Source organism: Oncorhynchus tshawytscha, linkage group LG04 (assembly GCF_018296145.1).
Source record: "Oncorhynchus tshawytscha isolate Ot180627B linkage group LG04, Otsh_v2.0, whole genome shotgun sequence".
Lineage (NCBI taxonomy): Eukaryota > Metazoa > Chordata > Actinopteri > Salmoniformes > Salmonidae > Oncorhynchus > Oncorhynchus tshawytscha.
This window is the reverse complement of record NC_056432.1, coordinates 65,179,066-65,194,008: the sequence shown is the minus strand read 5'-3', so window position 1 is coordinate 65,194,008 and position 14,943 is coordinate 65,179,066. Positions and strand designations below refer to the sequence as shown.

Sequence of the window (14,943 nt, the reverse complement as noted above, 5' to 3'; positions counted from 1 at the left end):
CAAAATTACCTCCAGCAGGCCACAATGTGCATGTGTCTGCTCAAATGGTCAGAAACAGACTCCATGAGGGTGGTATGAGGGCCCGACGTCCACAGGTGGGGGTAGTGCTTACAGCCCAACACCGTGCAGGACGTTTGGCATTTGCCAGAGAACACCAAGATTGGCAAATTCGCCACTGGCGCCCTGTGCTCTTCACAGAGGAAAGCAGGTTCACACTGAGCACATGTGACAGAGTCGGGAGACGCCGTGGAGAACGTTCTGCTGCCTGCAACATCCTCCAGCATGACCGGTTTGGCGGTGGGTCAGTCATGGTGTGGGGTGGCATTTCTTTGGGGGGCCGCACAGCCCTCCATATGCTCGCCAGAGGTAGCCTGACTGCCATTAGGTACCGAGATGAGATCCTCAGACCCCTTGTGAGACCATATGCTGGTGTGGTTGGCCCTGGGTTCCTCCTAATGCAAGACAATGCTAGACCTCATGTGGCTGGAGTGTGTCAGCAGTTCCTGCAAGAGGAAGGCATTGATGCTATGGACCTGCCTGCCCGTTCCCCAGACCTGAATCCAATTGAGCACATCTGGGACATCATATCTCGCTCCATCCACCAACGCCACGTTGCACCACAGACTGTCCAGGAGTTGGCGGATGCTTTAGTCCAGGTCTGTGAGGAGATCCCTCAGGATACCATCCGCCACCTTATCAGGAGCATGCCCAGGCATTGTAGGGAGGTCATACAGGCACGTGGAGGCCACACACACTACTGAGCCTCATTTTGACTTGTTTTAAGGACATTACATCAAAGTTGGATCAGCCTGTAGTGTGGTTTTCCACTTTAATTTTGAGTGTGACTCCAAATCCAGACCTCCATGGGTTGATACATTTGATTTCCATTGATAATTTTTGTGTGATTTTGTTGTCAGCACATTCAACTATGTAAAGAAAAAAGTATTTAAGAATATTTCATTCATTCAGATCTAGGATGTTATTTTAGTGTTCCCTTTTATTTTTTGAGCAGTGTATATATGTGTTTGTGTATGTATAAATGTGTTGTCATGACGTTGGCCTGGGGGTAGGTTTATGACGGTCATAAATACCTCTTTCCCCCTTTTTCCTCTACCCTGCTGTTACATTTGCAAAACCCCTGGTTAACAGATTCTGGGAACATCAGAAGGTGGGGGGAAATGAACTATATTCTGGTAATCCGACCAATGGAACATATGCGGTTGTACTTAATGAATATGTTGTCAGTTCGGTTGTCATCTGAGCAATTCTCATCAATGATAAGATGACCAACTCTACAGTGGAAAGTCTACACATCAGAGTTATCGGATTCACATGGAATTGTTGTTCAATTTAAATGTTTGAATATGAAATGGTTCGTGATGGGATGAAATGTGATTTTAGCTTCTACAATGTGAGCTTTGGGTTTTTATAAGATTGAGCAGAGCCCTATCAGGGGCCCTCCCCTGTGAAGGGACATGGGCTATAAAACTTTTCAAACACGCCCCTCTCCCTTCCTATATAAAGCCTTGACGACAATATAACCTCCTGTTCCGAGGATGTGAGGACGATGGTCCGATGTCAGAATGGTTCAGATAACTACAGAACGAAGCCAACATCAGCGTGAGCTTTGGTTGCTAATGGTACGAACTTTGAACTCCTATTCACTACAGAAGTGATGCCTCCTAGCCGTTGAGTTAGCAACAGCAGATGCAAACGCAGGTTAGGAAGGAACAGACAGAGTATTCTGTCTACCACACAACGACGTCACTACAACGTATCCAATTGACAACCAGAGACATTCTTCAAAGGACTTGGTTGGGCAACACGGCCTTCCATCTACCACCAACCTAGCGAAGCGCAGCTCAGAGTAAATATTTATTGCATTTTCCTTTTCCAAATGGGTGGTAATTTAGAATTCATAAGATACTGTATTTACGGTAGCACAGCTTCGGCCTTTGTTCCTCAGTCTTCCCGCTCTTTCACTCAAACCCAGCCCTTTTCTTTTGTGTAACAAGCTGTCATATCTGTTCCTCCCACTCGGGACATTTTCCTTTATGACGTAATTTATAATCAAGTTATGATTTAATTATGTGTATTTGTAATTCTGTGTGATTAGTTAGGTATTTAGTAAATAAATAATTCAACCCAATTTCGTATTGCTGGTTCAACTTGTTAGCCAGGGTTCGTGCAGATAACCAAGCATTTACAACTTTCAGATGAGACTGAATTAAGATGACGATTAATCTTGACTGCTATTGATGTAAAATATTACTAGGTCTTTCAGAGTTTATTCGGAAGATAACAGCTCTATAAATATTCTTTTGTGGTGCCCGACTCTAGTTAATTACATTTTACATGATTAGCTCAATCAGGTAATATTAATTATGGAGAAATTATTTTATAGAATAGCATAAATCCGGCATAGCCAAAGACACGTGAGTGTATATATATTTTTATGTGTGTGTTGTCTTTACTATCATTAACTGATGACTTATAGTTTTTATCGAAGATTCTCTGTAATTAGTATTACGCGATTAGACTGATTAATCATGTAACCGTAATTACTAGGAAGTCGGGGCACCAAGGAAAAATATTCAGATGACCCCCACTTTATTTTAGGAAATTATAACTTTGTCGACTAAGAAGTCACTACAGAGTGATAATTTATAACAATTGAAATGCTAATCCTTTGCACATGAACGCTCACTCTTTCGGGAAAAATTGCAATTAATATATATTTATGCTCAGTGTGTCTTCTTGATCGCTGGTGAAAAGTTTGTTTCTTTTGTAGAATTGTCTCTCTCTCTCTCTCTGTCGTGGTTATAGTGGATAGTTCAGAGTGACGTTAATTCGTTTCGTCATAGAATGGTTGTTTCGGAGGTTGTCGTTCTTCACGTTCAATTTTACCGAATTCCTAGCTGCAGAATAGTAATTAATATCAAAAACTTGTTCTTATTCTGTCGGTATCGATAGTCTAAGAGTTTAACCACGCAGTATGGTTAAAAGATTCAGCAATGGTCTACAACCTTTGTCCTCTGATAATGGAGAAAAACATGGTCTGCAACCTTTAGCCATCTCGTAATTTGAGGTAAGCTCGGTCTGCTGATCGAAAACCAGAGTGGGGGTTTTATTCGGAATGGCAGAAAAGGGCTGTCCCAGGATGTATGACCCTAACTGGGCTCAGGGTCGGTCCTCTGATTTAGTTCAAATCCAATTCCCTTTTTTGAGTTTTCCTTCATTAAACAGTCCAAAATCACATTGTAAAATTGTGTAAACAGTATCATACTCACTCATTCATCTTATACAACAATTAGATGTAAACCTCATATCTGGGGCTATTATATAAACAGCATTATGCTAATGCGGCCACACGTCTCCCATGAGCTTCCCCAAGTTGTGACAAATGGACCAATTTGTAGCTGGATTCTTTTCCGATCTTTTATACTTTCTCCGGAACATGAAATTTGTTCGTACCTCAATGTCTGTGAGGTGGAAGAAATTCCTTTGTGCTCTATGAAAATTTAGTCTGCCTCTTATACTATGTGGCAGGGTCTTCTCAGGAATTTATGACATCTCTCTGACCACAGCAACCTAGTTGAAAGAGGCAAGCGGGAGGCAGGGAGATGGGGGTGGGGCTTGCTATACTCAAAGAGGGCAACGTCATGACACTTGCATTAGAAAACACCATTCGTTTTGTCAGTATTGAGGATAAACTTCAATTGACACAAGGTTTGTTGAACAGTATAAAAAGCAGTTGGCATGTCTGGAAATTTGTCTAAATCATTTATATAAATAGTGAATAAGAGAGGACCAATTACAGAGCCTTGGGGCACACCATTCAAGACAGACAGTTTAACAGACAAGCCCATCAAATTGAGTGCACTATCAGACAGTTAGCAAACCATGCAACTGCATGCTCCCAAAGACCTACACAAAAACCTATGCGTTCTGCATTAGCATCGAACAGCCCCTGTGATATGCAACTTTTCAGGGAAGCTAGAAACCAATATACACAGGCAGAAAAGCCAAGGCTAGCTTTTTCAAGCAGAAACTTGCTTCCTGCAACACAAACTCAAAAAGGTTCTGGGACACTGTCAAGTCCATGGAGAATAAGAACATCTCCTCCCAGCTGCCCACTGTACTGAGGATAGGAAACACTGTCACCACTGATAAATCCACTATAATTGAGAATTTCAGGAAGCATTTTTCTACGGCTGGCCATGCTTTCCACCTGGCTACCCCTACCCCGGTCAACAGCACTGCACCTCTCACAGCAACTCGCCCAAGCCTTCCCCATTTCTCCTTCTCTCCAATCCAGTCAGCTGATGTTCTGAAAGTGCTGCAAAATCTGGACCCCTACAAATCAGCCGGGCTAGACAATCTGGACCCTTTCTTTCTAAAATGATCTGCCGGAATTGTTGCAACCCCTATTACTAGCCTGTTCAACCTCTTTTGTGTCATCTGAGATTCTCAAAGATTGGAAAGCAGCTGCGGTCATCCCCCTCTTCAAAGGGGGTGACACTCCAGACCCAAACTGCTACAGACCTATATCTATCCTACCCTGCCTTTCTAAGGTCTTTGAAAGCCAAGTCAACAAACAGATTACAGACCATTTTGAATCCCACCATACCTTTCGCTATGCAATCTGGTTTCAGAGATGGTCATGGGTGCACCTCAGCCACTCTCAAGGTCCTAAGCGATATCTTAACCGCCATCGATAAGAAACAATACTGTTCAGCCGTATTCATTGACCTGGCCAAGGTTTTTGAAATAAAATTTGATTTGATTTGACTCTGTCAATCACCACATCCTCATCGGCAGAGTCGCTAGCCTTGGTTTCTCAAATGATTGCCTCGCCTGGTTCACCAACTACTTCTCTGATATAGTTCAGTGTGTCAAAGCGGAGGGCCTGTTGTCCGGGCCTCTGGCAGTCTCTATGGGGGTGCCACAGGGTTCAATTCTTGGACTGACTCTCTTCTCTGTATACATCAATGATGTCGCTGCTGGTGAGTTATTTTGCTCCTTTGCACCCCATTATTTCTATCTCTACTTTGTACATTCCTCCACTGCAAATCTACCATTCCAGTGATTTACTTGCTATATTGTATTTACTTTGCCACCATGGCCTTTTTTTGCCTTTACCTCCCTTATCTCACCTCATTTGCTCACATGGTGTATATAGACTTATATTTCTACTGTATTACTGACTGTGTTTGTTTTACTCCATGTGTAACTCTGTTGTATGTGTCGAACTGCTTTGCTTTATCTTGGCCAGGTCGCAATTGTAAATGGTAACTTGTTCTCAACTTGCCTACCTGGTTAAATAAAGGTGAAATAAAAAATGAACTCCTGCAACAACTCCAAGTCCTGTGAATAAATCTTCATATTCACTCAATGTCGAGCTCTGTCCTCTGAGCTTGAATATTCTCTTTATTAAGGCCATTTGCAGACAAGCTGATCGTCCAAGTATTGCAGGTGCATCTTATGTCACTTGAAATTCCAGTTCAAACACCGTTTTTGTATTGACATGGGTAGTTTCTTGCCTTTTGGCTCCATCTGGTGGCCAGAATACGCCACTAGATTGCAGTTGGACTTTATTGCATGGAATCGCCACTCACTTTTAGGGTTTAAGTCTCTCGCGGACAATATATTACAAGATATGCCTCAAGTACGTCCGATTTGTTACTTTAATACATCCAAGTCATCGTCAAATGACATTGTCAGAATCAAAAGTATTCCGGCTACGTGCAGGAATGTGGCACATTAGACTTCGGATTTCTCTGAGATGCCACTGGCTATGATAAAGGTTACATTTTCGGCTAGATTTTCTTCTAGGTTCAGAGGAGTTGGTGGTGTCATTTGTTCCTTGTTTCGTAATGTTGAGCTTTCTTTTGTATTAACTTCTGAGAACATGTAATATATTAGCACACAGGCGTGTAAAATAACGTTTATCTGATGTCATTGGGTCAACTGGGGCGGCAGTGTAGCCTAGTGGTTAGAGCATTGGACTAGTAACCGAAAGGTTGTAAGTTCAAATCCCCGAGCTGACAAGGTACAAAATCTGTCGTTCTGCCCTTGAACAGGCAGTTAACCCACTGTTCCTAGGCCGTCATTGAAAATAAGAATTTGTTCTTAACTGACTTGCCTAGTAAAATAAAGGTAAAATAAAAAATTAAATAAAATAAACCAAGGATGGTCACATGTAGTAATTACTAACAGCGCCACCCTCGGGCACTCCAGGTAAATGCATGTACATGCATGACCGTTTCTGGAAGCAAACAAAAAGGGGAGGGACCTTAATGAATGTGTCTAATAAACTCGTTTTCGTTGCAAAATGCAACTGTTCTGATATTGATTACACCCCTGCTTCCGGTCGCCACCACTTTGACATGTTATTTTGTTTACTGGCTCACACAGTAACTTCGTGTGTATATATATATATATATAATATATGTGTTTTTTTGTGTGTGTGTATATATATACACACACATAAAAAAAAAATATATATATATATATATAAAAAAATATATATATATATATACGAAGTTACTGTGTGAGCCAGTAAACAAAATAACATGTCAAACATACATACAGATTTGTGGATTTGATCTGCCGATAGGGAGCAAATCTGTTGGGTCTCAACGGAAACGACGTGCTGTCACCCCTAAACTGGAACAAACAAAAGAGGAACAGTCTGTGGAGCTTGCCTCCTCACCTGGCTTTTCACTTCTCCCCAGGTTTGCAATCACAGGGACCTAAATCTGCCAATAAAGGTGAGTCTCTGCAATGTGTTAGAAATAAGAAGCCCCTTGGATGTATCCTTATTAGGTCCCTGTGATTGCAAAGAGCAAGGTACCAGAGCAGTACAAGCTGAAGCTAGACCAATTTATTTCGCTAGCTAGCGATAGGAGACTGAGGGCAGCTGTCTAAACTTGTTTTGCTAATAACACCGTTGAGATAGCGAGCGTGAGCCTTTAGCTAGATTCAACGTTAGCGTTTAGCTTAGTTTTCTATCTAGATTTGTATGGTAAAGAATGTCACCTTGTGTTTTTAGGCAAGATCCGACCAAGTCAGAGGAAATAACTACATTAGCTAGGTTCCTGATTTTAAACATCTGATTAGACGTTATGTTAGTTAATTAACTAACTTAGTTATCAACGTTGTGTTCATAGCTTTGAGAGTTAAGCCAAAATGTAAACAAAATAATGTTATTAGCTACATTGCACTTGAATGTTCAAAGGGCAGTCATCAATCATGAGCAAAAACTTGTGTAGCTAAAGTTTCTGGCTCCGTTTATGTTAAACAGCATGATCTTGTCTGTCTGTAAAACTCATTTTGTGTTTCCAGGATGCTTTTCCACTTCTGCCCCCAGTGTGGCACCAAACTACAACCTGGCTTCCGGTTCTGCCCCTCCTGTGGGGGCAAGCTGCAGTGTGTTGTGGACCCCTCTGGACCTGTGGAGGTTGCTTCCTCTGGAGTCTCTCAGCTTCATGTCACTGATGGTGTAATTATGACTGCTAATGCAAGCAGTCCTACTCCAAGCACAGCACAGCTGACTGGCTGGGACACAGAAGGTAATGGGCAGGGAGGGCGGTTCTCTTCCTGGAGATTAAAATATGGACTTGTCACATCTCTCGTTTGTTTACAGGCCTTGTCTGTGCCACCCCCAGCCCTGTGTCGACCCGTCCCCCACTCCATAGGACCTGTAACTCTGTCCCCGTGGCCTGGAGCGAGGAAGCTCCTAGTAGTATAACCAGTCCCCCTGTCACCGCCTCCCCAAAACATACTGCAGGTAAGGGGACATGGGCAGTATGATTATCATCAGTGGTAATGATCGTAGCCATTGACGGGCTTTGGAAATGTAATTGTCACATTGATGCTTTTTCCTCCCTATCGGCAGATCAAAGCCACAAATCTGTTTTGTCTCCACGGAAACGACGTGCTCTCACCCCAAAAGAGGACCAGTCTGTGGAGCTTGCCTCATCTGGCTTTTCACCTCTCCCCGGGTCCCCCTCCACAGGTAAGTCTAAACTACAGCCACTTACAACTAACAAAACACATTACTCCCAACAGCCTGGCATCATGGTTTGTGTCCTTCTCCCTCGTACAGTTGAAGTCGGAAGTTTACATACACTTAGGTTGGAGTCATTAAAACTAGTTTTTCAACCACTCCACAAATTTCTTGTTAGCAAACTATAGTTTTGGTAAGTCGGTTAGGACATCTACTTTGTGCATGACACAAGTAATTTTTCAACAATTGTTTACAGACAGATTATTTCACTTATAGTTCACTGTATCACAATTCCAGTGGGTCGGACGTTTACATACACTAAGTTGACTGTGCCTTTAAGCAGCTTGGAAAATTCCAGAAAATGATGTCATGGCTTTAGAAGCTTCTGATAGACATCATTTGAGTCAATTGGAGGTGTGCCTGTGGATGTATTTCAAGTGCCTCTTTGCTTGGGAAAATCAAAAGAAATCAGCCAAGACATCAGAAAATAAATTGTAGACCTCCTCTGGTTCATCCTTGGAAGCATTTTCCAAATGCCTGAAGGCACCACGTTCACCTGTACAAAAAAATAGTACGCAAGTATAAACACCATGGGACCACGCAGCCGTCATACCGCTCAGGAAGGAGATGCGTTCCATCTCCTAGAGATGAACGTACTTTGGTGTGAGAAGTGAAAATCAATCCCAGAACAACAGCAAAGGACCTTGTGAAGATGCTGGAGGAAACGGGTACAAAAGTATCTATATCTCCAGTAAAACGAGCCCTATATCAACATAACCTGAAAGGCCGCTCAACAAGGAAAAAGTCACTGCTCCAAAGCCGCCATAAAAAAGCCAGACTATGTTTTGCAACTGCACATGGGGACAAAGATCGTACTTTTTGGAGAAATGTCCTCTGGTCTGATGAAACAAAAATAGAACTGTTTGGCCATAATGACCATCGTTATGTTTGGAGGAAAAAGGGGGAAGCTTGCAAGCTGAAGAACACCATCCCAACCGTGAAGCACGGGGGTGGCAGCATCATGTTGTGGGGGTGCTTTGCTGTGGAAGGGACCGGTATACATCACAAAATAGATGGCATCATTAGGTAGGAAAATTGTGGATATATTGAAGCAACATCTCAAGACGTCAGTCAGGAAGTTAAAGCTTGGTCGCAAATGGGTCTTCCAAATGGACAATGACCCCAAGAATACTTCCGAAGTTGTGGCAAAATGGCTTAAGGACGACAACAGTCAAGGTATTGGAGTGGTCATCACAAAGCCCTGACCTCAATCCCATAGAACATTTGTGCGCAGAACTGAAAAAGCATGTGCGAGCAATGAGGCCTACAAACCTGACTCGGTTACATCAGCTCTGTCAGTTGGAATGGGCCAAAATTCACCCAATTTATTGTGGGAAGCTTGTGGAAGGCTACCTGAAACGTTTCACCCAAGTTGAACAATTTTAAAGGTAACTTTACCAAAAACTAATTGAGTGTATGTAAACTTCTGACCCACTGGGAATGTGATGCAAGAAATAAAAGCTGAAATAAGTAATTCTCTCGACTATTATTCTGACATTTCACATTCTTAAAATAAAGTGGTGATCCTAACTGACCTAAGTTTAAATGTAATTGGTTGGCTAAGGTGTATGTAAACTTCCAACTTCAACTGTATGTGTGCTTGTATATATGCATGTTCCTGTGTGCCTGTAGTCAAGGGGAAGGCAAAGAAGGCCAAGCGTGTATGTGCTGTGGAGCCACTGCGGGAAGGGGAAGAGCTTTGTGACACAACTGGCAGGAAATGGAGGCTGTTGAAACTGTTGAGTCAGAGCGATGCAGAGATGTTCTATGGAGGTGAGGTCACACTGCACTCTTCTTCAAGGTGTACTGCTCTTGTTCCATGCTAGCACTAACATGTATTGATGATTAGTTGACTATTCACTGATTCGGGTGTGTTAGTACTGGGCTGGAACAAAAATCTGCAACACCCTGTGCGACCCCTAGGACCAGGATTGAAGAATACTTTCACACAGAATGGTGTCTAACATGGGCTAGGGTGATTTAATCAGACACTTATTATTTTTTCTTGTCTTCAATCTCTCCCCAGTCCAGCAGAATGGGCAAGGTGCCAATTCCAGTGACTACAAGCACATCCTCAAACTAGTGAGTGTAACTGCACAGACTGTTCTCTAATATAGAATGATTATGTTGGCTTCAGTGTTGCTTTGCGTGTTATGTGGTGAATAGTGATGTATGTTGTTCTCAGGGGGCTAAGGATGGGAAGATGTTTAATGAGCAGAACTTCCTGCAGAGAGCTGCCAAGCCCTCATCTGGTGAGTGTCAAGATCTGCCTTCGGTTATCTGGCCAGCCCTCAGCTTGACTACAGCTCTAAAACGGACCCCTGACTGGACTACCCGTCCTCTTACCTTAGCTATCTACACATTTAAGTAGGTCTGGCCGTACAGTTACACATTTGACAGAAGCTCTACAGAATACCAGGCCAAGATTGTTACAAAATCCTTTCATAAGCAGGTCACAGAGGGCTTGCAGATCACTGATGTTTAGCCCATAGGCATTGGTGGAAAAAGTACACAATTGTCATACTTGAGTAAAAGTTTAAATACCTTAATTGAAAATGGCTCAAGTGAAGGTCACCCAGGAGAAGTCTAAAAGTATTTGGTTTTAAGTATACTTAAGTATCAAAAGTAAATGTATTTGCTAAAATATACTTAACTGTCAAAAGTTAAAGTATGAACCATTTCTAATTCCTTTCATTAAGCAAACCAGATGGGATCATTTATTATTTACGGATAGCCAGGGGCACGCTCCAACACTCAGACATAATTTACAAACGAAGCATGTGTTTAGTGAGTCCGCCAGGTCAGAGGCAGTAGGGATGACCAGGGATATTCTGTTGATAAGTGTGTGAATTAGACCATTTTCCTGTCCTGCTAAGCATTCAAAATGTAACGAGTACTTTTGGGTGTCAAAGAAAATGTATGGAGTAAAAAGTATATAGTTTTCTTTAGGAATGTAGTGAAGTAAAAGTAGTCAAATATAAAGAGTAAAGTACAGATACCCCCAAAAAACTACTTAATTAAGTAGTACTTCATACCACTGCCTGTTGGGCTCTACTTGGCTGGAACATCCTTATATTAATGCAAAGCTGCAAACTGGCGTATGAATGGGCAACTCCGATGGGTACCCATAGGTGGACGTGTAAGTTGTGTAAACTGAGGTATAGAGTAGGAGGAACTGTTTGGTTTGTGTATGACTGACGAGACTACTGGTGGTGGAAGCACATTGTAGAGGCTCTGTTAGTTACTAATGAGCCTTTCTAACTGCTTTGATGCTGTCTCCCCCTAGTGGACAAGTGGATAAAGCATGCCAAGATGGACTTCCTTGGGATTCCTTCCTGTGTAGGATTTGGTCTCCATGCAGACTCATACAGGTGTGTGTACATTGAGATGTGTGTTTGCTGCCTGCTTGTACATATGGGGGAATTTGTGTGTTTTTGTATGTGTGTTTTGAATGTGTAGTCAGACTGTTCTCTCTGCTACCGCACAGCAAGTGATACCGGAGCCGAGGTCCAAAAGGCTTCTTAACAGCTTCTACCCCCAAGCCATAAGACTCTTGAACAGCTAATCAAAGGGCTACCCAGACCCCTCTTTTACACTGCTGCTATTCTCTGTTTATAATCTATGCATAGTCACTAACTCTACCTACATGTTCATTTTACCTCGACTAACCGGTGCTCCCACACATTGACTCTGTGCCTGTACACACTGTATATAGACTCGCTATTGTTATTTTACTGCTGCTGTTTAATTATTTGTTTTATTTTCTACATCTCTTTTTTTACTTACCATTTTATTTGTGTTTTTCTTAACGTAAAGCATTGTTGGTTAAGGGCTGTTGTATTCGGCGCATGTGACATAAGATTTTTTGTTTCAGGTTTTTGATTTTCTCCAGCATGGGCCAAACTCTTCAGTCTTTCATGGATGAGGGGGAGGGGCTCCTGTCTGAGAAAGCGGTCCTTCAGCTGGCCTGCAGAGTAGTGAGTGCTCTCTCAGGCTCATATTGAGGCCCTGATAGGGAATCCTATTTTGAAGTCCTATCTGATATGCTTCCTGTTTGACTCTGCCTTTCTCCCTCCTCTCCCAGTTGATGTGTTGGAGTTCATCCATGAAAATGAGTATGTTCACGCAGACATCCATGCTGAAAACATCTACATCAGCCCAGCACAACAAACACAGGTTAGAGTGTGTTTGTATAGTTGTTTGTTTGTGTACATTTGTGTAGCTGCCAGACCCTTCTACTATGCTCTTACTCCTGTATGCATGTGTGTAGGTTAATCTTGCAGGGTACTGCCATGCTTTCCGGTACTCACCTGGTGGCCGGCATGTGGAGTACCGTGAGGGTAGCCGAACACCAAATGAAGGAGCCATAGATTTTATAAGCCTGGAATCTCACAAGGGAGCAGGTGAGTCATCCTACGGCCTGTCAATCATCTGCAGTCCTTCAGATACTGTGGAGGATGTACAGGTTGCCTCTAACCAACCATAAGTACTTGTGTGTGATCGTACTTCTAGGTCCGTCTCGGCGTAGTGACCTGCAGGCTTTGGGCTACTGCATGCTGCGCTGGTACACAGGGGCACTGCCCTGGACCTCCCTCACACACACTCCAGCCCGTGTTGCCACGGAGAAGGAGAGGTGAGAGCCAGGTCCTCACTATGGCAACAAGACCATTATGATAATGTTATTCTGTATTTATAAAATGGTAAAGCCTTGAGTGGCCAAATCTGACCATTCACTAATGATCCAGGTACATGGAGGATGTTCCAGGTCTCCTGAGTCACTGCTTCGGACAGAAGAAAGTCTCCAGTAAGTCCAGTTTTCTAGTGATTAGTTTTTGTATGCAGCGTAATATGTTTTGTGTGTGCGTGGGATATAATGCATCTGTATGTACTATGTATCAGGTGCGCTGCAGGGGTACCTGTCTCAGGTGATGGCTCTGCAGTACTCTGACCAGCCGGACTACAGGGCTCTGAGGGCAGGCCTTAGTTTAGCTCTGCAGAAGCTGGGAGGGTCACTGGAGCAACCTCTTGACCTTCAGGTCAGAACACCCACACCCACACAACCTCCACACTATCCCCAAGCTCCATTGAGAAAACAGTCAGATGACCACAGAAACCTGGAACCCCCCCAGCAGGTCTGACCAGAAACCTGTCCCTTCCAACTGGTTAGACCACTCATCCTTACACTGCTACCTGTTCAGGTTATCTCCTGAACTAATTTAGACCTCTGAATGTCTGAATGTTTTTTTTAATCTTTATCTCTCTTCAGATGAAAGCAATATGAGGAAGATGATACTTCGGGATGATAATTCACTAATGGGATTTTTAGCCAGCTGTTTTTAAAATGCTGACTTCATGACTCTGTGGTGTGGGTCCTGCTGTGGTTTTACTGCACTCAAGGAGGAGCGTGTGAAGGTGCGTTTCATTAAGTTCACTGGAGGTGCAGTGTACAGAAACTCCTGGTTATGCCAGGTTAGTGAGCACTGCTGTACTGTGTTATTGTCAGCAGTAGTTGGCGCTGTGGCAGTGAGTGGGTAGTTAATGTTTAACCTATGAAATAATACAGTTTATAACAAAGAACCTCTGTTCAGGGTGGTAATGATTGTAAGTACAAAAATGTACACTGTTCCAGTTAGGTGTTGTAGATGTTCATGATATGCATTTTACTTTTTGTGTTGTTTTCATATCAGGATAATACTTTGTTATTAAAGAGCTTTTATTAATTCAACTGTTTTTCTGTATGTGCTAATTTCTTTGGGGTTTCTGGTGTCGATTGTGAAACTCTCTTCTTGTGTACCCCTGAGTGCTCAGGGTCAGTACACTGATCTGGAAGAGTAGGTATCATGGCCCAATTCCAAACCAATTCGCTGCTCATATCCCTAGATTCTTGTTGAGCCCCTTCTCAGATCTGTCAGGACTTGATGTTTGTGATGTGAGAAACATGGTGGAAGACTGTGTATGGAGGCTAGATTGAGCTATACAACACAGACTAGTCAACATGCTCTTGTCACCTCTAGACTTGTGTGTCTCTTATGACCCCTCTGTTTAAGAGGGTCCCTCCCTGAGGGAACAGTTTCTAAGTCAGGACACTTACACGGTGGGGACTCCCTGTGAGGCTGCTGGCTTTGAAAGAAAGTTAGGCAACAGATTCATTATAAGAGGGAGAGATCCTTTAAGTCTCATGAAAGGGGGAAGCAGAGAAATCCTGTTCATTTTCAAAGTTATGTGGTTATCTTACTCCTTTTGTAGCCCTCTGCATATATTCCACCCCCCTCCCTTAACATTTCTTCTGAGAAAATAAACATTTATGGATGACATCTAAAATGTTAGGTGTTCCATAAAGATGTTAGGCTACCTCTTCAGTCTCTATGCTGATATAGGTTAATTGTGTACAGGCCTTTTATTTTCCTGCATAAGAAAACTCCTGATTATACCTCTACTGCCATTCATTCCAATTAGACTGGTTTGGATTTCTCCCTGACCAATATAGCTGCCATGTTCACACCTTTCTGGAACTTTGAGGGTTTATGACATAGCCCTTCTAGTAATTTAATGGGATCTCTGTGTGAACCACCATGTTGGTGTAAGAAAAAAATATGTGAAACGGTTCTATATTTAGCACCAGAGACCACATACTGTTGTCATGGAAACATCACAAACTTCGATGTCCTAGTTTATGCTTTGGAAGAGTATATTAATCAGACCTTTGAATAATTCAGTATAGGAAGAACTATACCCACGCCCAGAGACTGGCTGACTTTTCCACCCCTCCCTGCACAAAACGCTTACATAACCCAGGTGTTCGGCCTGCACTTGAGAAGTAAAAGAGGTAGTGCCTTAATGCACAGACGCACATTAAGGCTATAGCATATTCA

The 14,943-nt window shown here is 42.7% G+C and overlaps 1 protein-coding gene across 1 annotated transcript; it reads left to right on the top strand.

The window, feature by feature from the left end:
• The first annotated feature begins 6,536 nt into the window (after window positions 1–6,536).
• On the top strand, window positions 6,537–13,796 carry vrk3 (VRK serine/threonine kinase 3). The gene is made up of 14 exons (XM_024440278.2): window positions 6,537–6,773; window positions 7,348–7,574; window positions 7,649–7,792; window positions 7,901–8,020; window positions 9,704–9,844; window positions 10,098–10,153; window positions 10,257–10,323; window positions 11,358–11,442; window positions 11,946–12,052; window positions 12,156–12,247; window positions 12,342–12,474; window positions 12,584–12,704; window positions 12,817–12,875; window positions 12,971–13,796. Exons 2-14 carry the CDS (start codon window positions 7,349–7,351, stop codon window positions 13,207–13,209), a joined length of 1,590 nt encoding a protein of 529 aa, XP_024296046.2. The 5' UTR covers window positions 6,537–6,773; window position 7,348; the 3' UTR covers window positions 13,210–13,796.
• Window positions 13,797–14,943: the final 1,147 nt, after the last annotated feature.